Source organism: Camarhynchus parvulus, chromosome 3, assembly GCF_901933205.1.
Source record: "Camarhynchus parvulus chromosome 3, STF_HiC, whole genome shotgun sequence".
Taxonomy (NCBI): Eukaryota; Metazoa; Chordata; class Aves; order Passeriformes; family Thraupidae; genus Camarhynchus; species Camarhynchus parvulus.
In genome coordinates, this window is record NC_044573.1 from 106,587,742 (window position 1) to 106,601,067 (window position 13,326).

Below are 13,326 nucleotides of genomic sequence, written 5' to 3' on the forward strand. Positions count from 1 at the left end.
CTATAGCACACACCACCCCAAATGCCCTTGCAAAAAGCTTCTTGTAGATTCAAGTGCAATTTTAATTTCTCTCCTTGTAGGCAATACCAGCTGAAGTTGTCTAGGGCATACAAAGCCTCTGAGATCACATCTGAAGCCCATAGGCAGGTTTTGCAAAGGTCAGGCCAGTCTGAAGAGAAGGCAGCTTCTCTTTTACAGTAAAGTGTAAGTTTTCCTGTTGTACAGTCACTAAAGTGTGCCGTGTCTCTCTCTTTCCCTTGAATCTGACAGCAACCATGTTTTCAAAAATGTGGCCCCAAAACATGAGTGCATATCAGAACTTGAAAGCAAGTTCTTCTTAGAGTTTGATTTCTCAGTTGGCTTTTAAAAGATGTGCAGTCGTGCAACTACATCATGTACCTTCTCCAATAATGACCACAACTGGTCCCCAAATGTTTACCAGCACAAGGATGCCTACATGCAGGAAGTGGGAAATGGGGGTGGGTCTGGTAGTTACTCTTGATGTGGTCAATCTGCCACTGACCTTGTTTGGGGAAGGGGAGGATGTGAAAATGAGACTCTCCTTTAATCTCTTGTGTGCATTTTATCTCTCCTCCAACTTTTTAAAGAAATTTCATCTATTAGAGCCAGTTCCCTTCCCTCCTTCTTCCCTTTACAATTACAGCAGGCACAGGGAAAACAGCAGCAGTGGCAGCTGAGGCTGAGTTGCACAGGCTTGTTGTTGAGCTGAAGTGGTGATAGCATCAAAGGAAATGGATGGGGATTTCTGAGATCAGAGCTGTTAGGGCCATTCATGATTTGTTGCCAGGCTGAAAGCTGCTGCAGAGAGAGCTGCCTGAGAAATGCTGATTAATACAGTAATTGAGGTTTTCTATGAGCAAGAAGGAAAAAATTAAAATATTACTAAAACTGTTCTTTTTGAAATGAGCAACATTTCGAGATTGCACATTCCAGACAATACCAGCTACTGGTGCAAACGATTTCTGTAAAAGAGCAGATAACTTCTGGTTGCACACGGCATCTTTTTATGTTTCTCTCTTAAGGAGGAAGGTCAGAAGGTCAGTCTATATATTTCTTTAATGGCAGAGCTTCCTCTGTGATTCTTACTTTAGTACACATTCTTAACAATTTGTTTCTGTCTCTTTTTCTTGATAAACTTAGTTTTATTCCAGATCAGGCACTGCTAGGTTGGATCTGCACATCAGCAATACCCCTTCTCGTGCACTAAGATAGTTCTGGGCTCAGCTTCACTGGGACACCTGGAGCTAATTTTGGGATAGCCTTAGAGCGTGCCACAGAGTTATTTGAAGTCCACAGGCTTCATAGGCTGTACTCACCTCTGCAGGCTCCAGGGATAGAGCTGCATTGACCTGGGATATTGGCATCCTCCTGATGAATATTTCACTTCATCTGATGTGATCTAATCGAATCGAATCTAATCTAATCTCAGTTTCCTCTTGTTTTCCAGCCCAAAAGCATTCTCAGTTCCTTGAAAAGCAGATTTGCTTTTTTCCCCCTGCTCTCCTTCACATTAAGATCAGTCCCTAAAGGAAACACATCAACCCTTTCTTCTTGTCTCCTCCCCACCCCCCTGCCTTTTTTTGTTTTTCCTGCAAGCTAACAGGGAAGTGAAAAGCTCTGAAACAGCTGCCTCTCAGAGTGAGACTATTTTTCGGTAAAATAATCACCTTCAGTATGACTACATTGTTTTTCTGTTCTATGCAGTGTGACTCAGCATCAGTTAATTAACCCAATCAAGTAGGCCGGATTTCTCTCCTTTAATGAATGGTTCTTCCTACTTCAGAGCCTTCCTAGACCTCATTTTGGATGTGCCTCGGTTTTACAGGGTATATCCAATTACATTTCTATCCTCCAGCCCCAGTGCTCAGGCCACCTCTCCCGTGGAATTACGCTGTGGTGGCAGTGAAGCCAGGACGCTCACTTGTGAGCAGTTGCCCTACTTAGGTCTGCTGCCACAGCCCTGCCGCGTTAGCGCGCACACACACACGGAAGGTCTTTACACAGATGTGCTATTCTCAGCATCGCAGGCCCAAAATGGCAAGTAATCCTTTCCACACGTCTTTTTATCAGTGGGAGGAGGAGCAGGTTAAGGGAAAGGGGTTTGTGTTCGCCTGTCAGAGAGACAGACAGGCAACCGACTGCATAAACCTGCTTCCCGCCCCCCCCCCTTCTCCCTTTCTCCTGTGAAGAAATTCACCGAGATCATCCTAGAATAGAAGTGCATGTATGTTTAGAAGGAGAATGTGAAACTAGCTGCCGCGTAAAGTACCAGGCAAGTGACGAGAAATATGCTTGCAGACGTGTGAGAAGAAGGAAAAGTAGTAGAGTTGCCTCTCAGTGAAGCAGCTAGGATTTGTACTGGGCTGTGGATGGCTATAAATGGAATTGTGCATCACCGTTCCTCTGAGCCCGAGGACGCCTTGCTGAAGAGACAGGACCACTGAAGGAAGTAAGGCATCTGGTTGTTTTGTAATGAGAAGCAGGAATGCTCTTAATAATAAACAAACAGGACATTGTATGCCATCATCACAGGATGTCCTTCCTTCAGCCAGCATGCTGACTTGGATCGGAGGAAAAGAAAATTGGGTGCCGGGATCTGTTGATTGCTCTACCAACCCTCCTTCCCTCAGCAGTGTGCTCCCGGACGGCCGCTCGCACATCGCCCCGTGCGAGACCCGTGCTCGTTTTCTTACCGCGCTGCGAAAGGGGCATCGGGCTCGGAAACGCTGCGTGCCGTGTCCTGCTGCTGTGAGCTTCCCTGCTGTTACCAAGGGAAAGGGGGAAGGTTTTGTTTAAGGGAAGAAACAGAAATGTTTTCCCCAGTTCCTCTTACAGGCACTGATTAGAGACTCTGGAAAGGGATAAAATCAAAACTCTGAAACTCCCAAATTTGTCATCTCAAGTACGGTACTATAATTGTTGAGGTTTGGGAGCAAGCACTTTGAATCGAGTTTTAATCAGTAAATCAGTAAATTAATTTTAGTTGGCATTTTTTATAAAGTTCTATCAAGTCAAACTGCGCAAGAACGAAAGCGGGCACGTGTTAAACTCCAGAGCTTAAAAATAGCCCGGAAAACAGATTTCTAGTAAAAGCTGCCTCAGGTGCGCTCTCCGCGAAACGCCGCGGTGCCCGCCCACCCGGCAGATCCCGGCGGCGGGGCAGCGCCGCGGCTCACCCAGCTGACGCACGGGGCCGAAAGGAAGGGGGGAAAAAATAAAATAATAACAGTGATGTAGAAAACCCAACGCGGGTGGGCTGGGCGGGGCAGGGTCCGCAGGTAGGGCCCCACCTCCCGCGCTGTGAGAGGGGCCGGCGGAGGGAGGGCGGGGCGGGCTGGTGCGTGAGCGCGGGCGGGCCGGGCTGGGGCCAGCGGAGCGGAGCGGAGAGCGCGGTTGTGGCAGGCGGCCCCCCAGCGTTCCCCAGCGGCAAGAGCAGCAGCACCTGTGACAGCCGGGGGAGGGAGGAGCGGGAGGGGAGCGGCGGCTGGAGGTGTGAGTCAGTCTCCCGGGGACCCGGCCGCTGGAAGGAAGGAGAAATGTTTACTCTGTAGAAATGAGCCAGGTTTGCCGCCGCCGGTGGGCTTCGGTGTGGAAACGCGCGCGGACTCTGCCCCGGTAAGGAGCGCGATGCCGTCCCCTCTCTCAGCCCCGTCTCCACCTCCCCGGCTCTTGCTTCTCGCCCGTCCCGGCGCCCGCGGGACGGAGCAAAAGTTTCCTCGTCGTCTATCCCGGATCGGGAGCGCTCCTCTGATCGGCATTAACCCTTTCGCTCCGCTGCGCAGCTGTCATACCTCTGGCCCGAGTTTCGCTGTTCATCCCCTCTTCCCCTTCAACGCCGAGGGTCCGGCACTGTCGCACTGGTCGCCTCGACCGCGGTCAGGACGGGGCACGGGGCCGGTCCGGAGACGGCGGCGGCCGCGGGGGGGCTGTGTATTGCCGCGACCCCCGCCTCAGCCTCTTCGGGCTGTGACTCCCGAGAGGGCCCGTCCCGGGGGTCGCCAGGGGTCTCTCCCGAACCCACAGTCAGTCAGCCCTTAACCTCTTTCTCGGAAGATTGTGCGCTTTCAGTCTTCGTGTTTCGTTTTTCCCGGAGGAGGGGTGTGAATTTCATAGTAGCTGCGCCTCCAAAAAGGAAAAATGAAGGGATTTTACGCCGGATTGAGCGTTATTCTCAGCTACCGGCGAAGGCACAGATTTTGGTTCCTCATGAACCTTATGGAAAGAGCCTGACCCTAATACATGTTTGAGAATAGGTTAGATAACAGTGCTTCTGTCCTGAACAGACAGAGGGGCTGAAGGACTTGCTGAAACTATTCTGCTAGGTTCATATCCACTGCTTTGGGATACTAATTCTAGGATGTACCATCAAAATCAAAAGGGTTAGAATAACTTCTAAAAAATATTTATTTATTTCCCATGCTCCTTTTCTGGTTTGACCCCCAGGAACATGTTGCAGTGCTTTGTACAGGGCTGCTGCTGCTACAGTGATGCTGGCAGGATGTCGGCTTTCTCAGCCTTCCATGCCAAAGGATAAGGGGACGTCAGGAGGAGGCGGGGGGGGCCAGGTTGTTTTGAAAGTTGTTTGTGTGTTGAAAGCCGGTGGGAAAGTTCAGGCTTCCCCATTTGGAAGAGGCAAGGCTGGGTTCCGCTCTTCCAACATGCGCTTTCCATTTTTAGCTTCATTCAGACGCAGACAGCAGTTCCTTTCCTCTTCCTCTCCTTGTTTGTGTGACACTTTTCTGAGGCAGCTTTTCCACAGGCGACTAAGTGGTCTCACGGCCATGACCCCACATTTTCTTCAGCACGGAATATTATTTTCTCTCTGAAGCATTAACAAAAGGGTCTGAATAAGGTAAAGTGGTTGTCACAGCCCAGGGATTTTCTCCTCTTTGTTTTTGTTCCCTCATTACTACCGAGACTGGCATTTTAAAGTGCTGCTTCAGTCAGAGCAGCTTCGTTTACACTGCTTTTTGGCTATTACTCAACTGTACCAACTATCCTGCATACGCTTTTAAAGTGTCACAGACTACTGTATTAGTCACACTGTATCAACGGAAACCACAACACTGAAGGACAATGAGGATTAAAGGCTGTTTTCTTTTTTTCCAGGCTGCTACACAGTGTAGCTCGGACGCTGTGAGTTTCAAGAATCTGGTGAAAGGGAGAGAGTGGACAATGAAAATGGACATGGAGGATGCTGACATGACTCTGTGGACAGAGGCTGATTTTGAAGAGAAGTGCACATATATTGTAAATGATCATCCGCTGGATCCCAGTGCCGATGGAGGCACCCTAACTCAGGCAGAGGCTTCCTTGCCAAGGAACTTGACTTTCAAATATGCATCTAACTGCAAAGAGGTAAGCGGCAGTGCTCTGGGGAAGGTTGGAGTCAGACAAGCCAAATCACAGCGCTTTGGAAAGCGTGTGCTCACCCTGTCTTTGATTCTTTAGCATACACACACACACACCCTACCAACAACAACAAATGCTGCCTGCTGGCCTTTCATATGCGACCCTAATAACTCTTTTAAGAAACTGTGTGCTGGTCATCTGTTGTGTAATATTTTCACTGAAAATTGTAGCCAACCTATCCCTGAAACTGGTTCTGTACCAATTCGCAAACAGTTAAATTTTCACACAATTTGAACAGCATCTGAATAAGCATATTTAAACTGTGGGGTAGTTCTTTGTGCCAATTTCTAGGCTGCTGTTTGCCAGGACCATTCATTGCCTCTGGCTCAGAGATTAAAGTGCCTCGGTTGTCCAATAAATAGCTTTAAAAAAGTAAAGAAAAAAAAAACCACCAAATTCCTGGAAATGTGTTTAATTATTTCTTTTTGTTTTCCCTTTGGTTATGAAATTGCTTTATTCTTTTTGTGAGCTTGTTGTATTCCCAACTTCCTAAATTCTTAAAAACTCTGGCATGTCGGTTAAGGAAGTAATGGTAGAACTGTAGCAAGCTTGACAGAAGTGTGGTGGTAGCTTAAATTAACTTTTGTTTATCTGGGACAGTATCTTCACTGGTAGCTAGCCATGCAAGTCTGTTCCATCCTTGTCCCTGGAGTGGGTACATTCTTTGTTGTTGTTTCAGAAGGGCTGGAAAGAAACAAGCCTGGATGAGCAATTTGGTTTTGTGTTTACTCCTTCGTATAGAGTAGCTATTATAGCTAGGTGTGATGTTCAGTAGCGTAACAACCCAGGGGACAACCCTTCATTTCTCCCTGTGCTGAGACTTGTGGTATAGCAACTATTACCTGTGCTTCTGCTTGGGCTAAACATACTGACCACAGAGCTGAAAAGAAGAGGTACACTCATCCATGCCTATCAAATATTTCCTTCCAGAGCAGGTACTTGTTTAATCCTGTGTACAGAAATAGGGCCAGACCCCCAGCCGAAGGGTGTTGACACTGTGGAATTTAGTTTGGCAGTGCCTAATAGAGTGCCAAGTACATTTGGTAAGAGGTTAAAGCTAAATTCTCCTTAAAATCACTCTTCTCTTCCCATCTGCCTTGCCCTTCCCTGCCCTGCAGAACTTTGGCAGAGAAAGGTCATGCTCCAGAAAAAAAAGTGTGAAACCTGGTTTTGTGTTATTGCATTGCTAGATAGGTCTTAGTGTGGTGTGAAGAGGGAAATAAAGGTGAGACTCTGCCGTGGGTTACAGGAGAATTTCTTGATTGAAGGATGAGTTGCAGTGTGACAGCTTGGGTCGGTCCTTGGCCGCCGGCTGATGACTGATTGGCTGCCGAGGCTGCTTGCTCCCTCTGCCCCTGTAGAGTCCTGCTGCTGTGGCTGGAGACATCCAGAGAGCTTTCAAAATTCCCAGCACTGTGTTTGGAAACACCAAGGTGTAATTTCCTTATGCCCTGGCTCAGGTCAGTGAATCAGGAGGATTGCTGCCATCTCTGTATAAGAGGTAGGGGGAGAGAGAAGTTGTTGAAAGATTGCTGGTTCTTTCTTGTAAAATGTGACCCGTGCAGCTCCCTGCTAGTGGGAGTCTGAATATAGGACATCCTCCTTTTGTTCTCCAAAGCTCCCCCCGGTCTTTCATTTGTGGTGAATTGCACCTACCCTAAGGAGCAATAGGAGCTTTTAAGCCCTGGCTATCTTTAAGGTAGCTCTGCAAGGAAGGGCCGATATGATGTGCTCTTTTGCCCACCTTCTGTGAAGGCTACATTCCGGAGAATGTGCAGACAGGTCTCATTCACTACTTGTCTGCAGGGTGAAGTAGTTGTAAATGGCATAATCTGTGTTCTAGGAACTTCTGACATGCAACACTGTATTTTTCTTCTGTCTGCCTTCCAAGTTCGATTTTGTTTAGTGAGCTCAGGACTGGGTACATGTGTTGCTTTTGCGTGTTGGTGTTTGTGGGTCAGTGAGGGAGCCTGATTCTGGTTTTGACCTCATGGAAAACCACTGGAGTCCTGACAGCTCGGGAGAGTGGGTTTTTTCACTTGCAAAAGGATGAGGTAAGACTTTGAGGGATGCATACGTGCGTGTTTGCCAGTGGGTTTCAGATGTGAGCTGTCTTCATTGTTAACTTTGGGGAAAGCTATGGCTTCATCTGGTTGAGAGTTTAAAATGCTGACTCAGTTTATTGTCAAAAAACCATTTATAATATATTGCTTGTGAAATGCTGATACTGTCATGATTAGATCATTAAATCCTAGTTCTGTCACGATTAGTATTGTATCTCTGGCTGGAGCAGGAAAAGTACTGCGTGCCTGCTTAGGAGGGAGGAAGTACGGCCGCTGCTGTTTGGGGAGGGCTGCTTTTTCTATATCTTCTCCTTGCATGCTTTGTGGAGCTCCTCTTTAAAGGTTTATGCAATTTGCAAGGGAGCCCATGACACGTCATCATACTCTTGTTTATTCTTGGATCTTGATCAGGGACTTTTCTGAAGAACATATTTTTTGCTGTGAGTTCACAGAATGTGTCAGCATTTAAAAAAATGAATTACTACTGCTCATAACATTTTAGGCTGTTAGATTTACATGAAGTCATTTATTTATTTGTATGTGAATTATTTATCCTTTCCCCCAGTTTTGGCAATTGTCAAAAAATGATGAAATGTGGTGTCGGGCTTATGCTCTGGAAGGCCATATGTGAATGATTTTTTCATGCAGACATTTAAAAATATTTTTTTCAATAATCTTCCCTTTGGTCTCGGTGCTTAAAGCCCAAACAGCCTTTCTTGATATAAAATGACAATTACTCTGCTATCTTGGATATTACTAGTATCTCATTCTGGTGTGTGAGCTTTGACAGAGGAAAACATATCTCGGCAAACCACCCATTACTGTTGCATATCTCTGATAAGGCCATTTCTTAGAGACAGACCCTGAATCAGTGATTTTGGTGAAAGGAGTGATTTTGACCTGTTATGAACTGTGCCTCACTGACCTCAGACACTTGCTCTCCCCTATTGCTTTTATTTATTTTTTATGTGGTGGCCGAGGAAGCCATCTGAAAGCATTCTGTTTTGTGGCATAACTTTTAGAAAACTGGTCACTGAACAAAGTGGTAAAAAATACATAACTATAGAACTAGTAGCTAAAAGAAAATTAAAATCAGTGTTAATTCAGGACACATAACGGCCTGCCCTATTTGCGTGTGGAGAATGCTGCTGTTTTAATGAAGCCAATAAGAGTTTTGTTTGGTGTTTTGGTTTTTTAAAGCAGTTTAGCGGTCCCATTGCAAAATACCGTCCCCCTGCAGAATGAGCAGGAGTCGTTTTACTTCAGTGCCCTCTCCCCAAACAAAGATGCAAGGAGCGCTGATCTTCCAAAGCGCCATCTCAGATCAGATTTGGGACCGGAGCCCAGCCGCCTCATGCCCGGGGGCCGCGGGCAGGCCGGGATGTGCTGAGCGGGCCGGGCGGGCCCCCGGCGCCGCATTAGGACCCTGGTCAGTTCCAGGGCCGCGGTTGGTCCCGGGATGCCGCCGGCCCCGGGCTCCCCGCCGGGCCGGGCCGGGCCGCCCCGCCGCCGCTCCCGGGCGCCGCTCGCAGCCGGCCCGCTCGGGCAGCGGGCTCCGGCTGAGGCCGGGCTGCACCTTCCTGCTGGAAATGCTGTTGTATAGGGACAAGGAGGGACGCGGCGGAGCGCTGGGAGCTCTGAAGGGAGAAGGGGTAAGCGCCTTTGGAGAGGAACGAGGCGGGAAGCGCCCGTGAGGCGAGGTGCGGGCCCGCCGGCAGCGCCCGGGCGGCGGCTGAAGGGCTGAAGGGCTCCGCCGCTCCCGGGGAGCGCCCGCGCCCCGCTCCCCGCGGCTCCCGGGAAGCGCTCCCCGGCGGGCGGAGCGGCGCGCTGGAGGACACCTGGCGGACAGAACTCCGAAGTGCCGCTCTGGCACAGCCTCCGGCAGCCCGGGGGCCGCTCAGCCCCGGCTCCGGACCCGGAGCTGCGCCGCTGTCCTGCCTACCAGCCCTCGGCAGCCCCCGGCTTCCTGGCTCTTCTGAACCCGCACCCGCTGAGCTGCGGCGGGGCAGGAGCCCCTTCTGGCTGCGGCAGGGGGCTGCTGGCAGCCTGGAACCAGGCTGCCTTGGCACTGCTGGCGGCCTTCTCCTGGAGGGTGGCCCTATCGATCCTAGCAGCTGAGCTTGGGAGGGAACAGTGGAGTCCGAGAATTGCTGACCTGAAAGCCACCGTCAGCTAAAAGTCATCTGGACAGCTTTAAAGCCTGGTTTAGCAAAACTTCAGTGTTGGCACAGGCAGATGTGCAGAACCTTCTGCCAAGTTCTCATGGGTACAGGCTGAGAAATCATCTTTGCTTCTCCCCTGGCACAGCTGAACACAAGCGTTGTCTATAAAGTGGATATCAAAAAGTATCTGCTGTGTCAGAGAGTGTTTCAAGTTGACTAGTTCAAGGAGTGATTTCTAGAGATTCTGAGAATTTCATTAAAGTCGTTTTAATTAAGACCAAGATATTTTTAAAACCATGAAAAATCTCAAGCTATCATGCAGTAAAACTGGTAGGGTGTGCTTGTAGCTTGGTTGTGAACTTTTCTTGAGAGGGCAGATGGATGTAAATTAAGATATATAGGGAAAATGAGAAGAACATCTGCCTTTTTCAGCTCTCTATGAGACATGTACAAGCAAGACAAAAATAAAACTGAGCCACTGAGCTTGTTTCAGCATATGGTAGGTGTAAGAAAATTTCTGGAAGTCCCTCTTCTCTCTCTTCAGTCCAGATGCACAGATCAATGGAGCATTTAACTACCTCTGCTGTTGATGTTTTAATTTTTTTCTTTGTAGTGTGCTGAAAACACATGTTAAAATGCAAACGAGTACAAACAGCCACCGCGAACACCCAGCAGTCTGTTTCCAGGTGATTCCTTGAATCCATGGCTGTTATTTGGCCCCTTTATTTTGACATTTAACAGGAAATTATGCTAGGTGTTCATTTTTTACTGGGATTTTTAATCTTGACCAGTACACAGGCAAGGATTTCTCTGTCTGCCTCTCACTTACACATTAATGATCACAAAATGTAAAAAAATGTAGCATGAGAAAATCAGAAGGCTTAGCTAATTTGTGAAGCACTGTCTACATATCGTCCAGGGTTTTTACCACCCTTTACTGAGAAAGACTGTTAAATCGAAAAGCTCACTGAAGTGAGCTATCTGTAGGGTCTGACGAGTGCTAATCTGCTTTGGTAAGGACATAGATTCCTTCTGGGGTACAGACAGCAGTAATCCCACTTCTCAGTCTTCTTCAACTACTTCTGGTGTTCCTGTCTTGTTCTGAAATCCTGGTGAGCAAAAAGACAAGTGGCAAGATGTTTAATACATTTTGCTATGGGAGTTTATAATATATTTGGTTTTAATACCAAATTAATGGGCTTTTTACCTTCTTTTTTTTTCTACTATCTGAGCAGCAAGAACAATCTTGCAAATGTTTGGGGTTTTTGGTTCACAAAATTGTTGGTTTTCTAACATTGTTTAGATACATTAAATTTAAGAAGATTGGTGAGAAACAGAGAGACAAAACCAATAACTCAGCAGTGTTTTGCAAAGGGTTACTCCAAGGCACGTTCTTCTGAATAATGATGAATTGCTTCCTGATTTGTGGTCAGTGACTTTTTTTGGTATAATTACTGTCAAGAAGGAAACTGAACAACCAGAGTACATTTCTTAGACCTAGCACAGTGGAGCATTTTCTTCAAAATCCTTACACCTTTTTTGACCAAACCCACTTAATATATGTTACCAGAACTGATGATTCCTTTTTGTACAAGAAAGTGACCTGTGAGTATATGTCCCAGAGCCATTTCATTTCTGTTTTGTATGCCACTGTATGCTCGTAAGAGAACTGAAGGTTGTATTTTTTTTGTGTGTGTTCTCCTTTTAGCTATCAGGGCGGGTATAGACCAAAGAATGGAGGGGGGTGGAGGGTGGTTTCATTTTGATCTGGAAGAGCAGTCATTCCAGTTCCTAACTTATTAGAAAAGCAAGCTCTGTAGCAGTGAAGTGATTGATAGATATTGCATATTTTTGTTTGCTGGAACTAGACTTTTAGGGGTTGCCTTTGATAGGGAAAAATTACTTCTGAAGATATTTGACAGTCTCTGTACATTTTGCTTACTGTTTCTTCTTGTAAATGTATTTCCAAAAAGCACATTTTTAAGGGGGTATTCATCATTAGCTTCCATATGTCTTAGGAAAATGCTAGTACCTAGTAAAACTGTTCATATTGTAACCAACACGATTGTTCATTTATTCATTTCTGTTTTCCTGACCTTTCACAGAAAATTTGTTGCATTGTTTGCTTTACCTTGTTACATTTGGGGGACAGGGGAGAAGAAGGAGACTTCTCATTTTCTACTGGCAATGGACTGATCCTGTGCTGCTCTTGTTGTAGGTCACTGGAGTGATAAGCAAAGAGTACATCCCAAAAGGAACACGCTTTGGACCCCTGGTGGGAGAGATCTATACCAGTGATACGGTTCCCAAGAATGCAAACAGAAAATACTTTTGGCGGGTAAGTAGGAAAAAACAGCACCACGTTGTTGCAGTGAGCAGATGACTAAATGAGTATGGCTGAGAAGCTGGGTCACTTCCTGCTGTGTGATGCAGGGGACAGCTTCTGTTATGTGGCCAGGCACAAACAGGGCCAGTGGGTGAATTAAGCTGAGTTAAAAGCCTGGCTGTCTTGGATGTAGGGACTGTGTGGGTGGAGAGAGTGGTGGAGATGTACAGCCCTTCCTGGCTCGTTCTTCCAAAATGTATCTGTGCTGATTCTGTAAAGAAATAGTTCTGCTGCTTGCTGTAAGGGCAGGTTATTTTGCATTTCTTCACAACGGAAAGTCATTCTGATTTATGCAAGTGTCACATCCTTGATTTTTCCCACCACGAAGAAGCTGTTAAAGTACTGCATAAACTTTCACTGTGGAATTATGATACATTTTCTGACATTTCTTCCTGCTTCTTGTATAGAGCTGCTATAAAAGAATGGTGATAGTCTTCAGATGTATCATTCAATTCATAAATTTTTCTCCTCAGAATTGTTAAAAAAGCAGCTCATGGATCTTAGCAAAGGGAAAAGAGACAAACACCAGAGGTGATGCCTAATTTGTACTCCATAGTATAAGCTGGAAGAAAGCAGCAGCCAATATGTTTTGGCATGGGCAGTCTGTGCTGTGGAATATGCTTCCAGTTTATCAGTTGACATAATCCTCATTTTCCTTACAGACACATTATTAATTGTTAGAGAACATTCCTTCAGCCCCATCTCATTCCATGGATTTGTTTTGCTGCCTTCTAGCCATGTAGGTTGTGTCTAAATCCGTGGATTTGGGACTGTGTCCAAGCCTCTGCACTCAGGTGCCTGCCTGCCTTAGTAATATCCCAACCTCATATCCAGGTGAAACCCAGGGCATGCACCAGCATTCCCCACACCCCTTTCTTCCTACCTAATTGAATCATTTTGGTTTTCTCTGGTTGTCCTTGTACGATGTAATACAGCATTGCACAGGCAGTTATTTGCATGAATATTTTTACAGAGCAGGCAACTGTTTTCACATTAACAAAGCCATAAAATGTTTCTTTCTGTTGAACTTTTTGGGAGCTTGGGTCCAGTCTAGGAAGAGACCAGGAGGCTGACACAGGGAAGAGGGGCTGATAACCATCTTGCAGGACTTCATTCCTACATTGCATTGAGAAAGATGACATCATTCTTATGATGTGATTTTAAGCCTTAATGTGGAGGGATCCTCAGAAATAATATCCTAGGAGCCATCTAGGCATCATTAAATTCCCTGTTGTAATCTCTTGATTCGTTCAAGGCAGACTGCTGCACTGAAAATTAATTC

At 46.7% G+C, this 13,326-nt stretch overlaps 1 protein-coding gene across 5 annotated transcripts in view; it reads left to right on the forward strand.

Annotated features, from left to right (window-relative positions):
- Nucleotides 1–13,326, forward strand: part of PRDM1 (PR/SET domain 1) — a 60,146-nt gene that overhangs the window by 34,448 nt on the left and 12,372 nt on the right. For 3 of the 5 annotated variants that reach the window (XM_030945552.1, XM_030945551.1, XM_030945550.1), the window contains exons 2-3: nt 5,131–5,379; nt 11,877–11,996. In XM_030945552.1, coding sequence (XP_030801412.1) covers nt 5,197–5,379; nt 11,877–11,996 — 303 coding nt within the window. In that variant the 5' untranslated portion in view covers nt 5,131–5,196. Of the gene's footprint in view, nt 1–3,500; nt 3,637–5,097; nt 5,380–11,876; nt 11,997–13,326 lie in introns of those variants that run through there. The other 2 variants (XM_030945553.1, XM_030945549.1) reach the window with 2 other exon arrangements.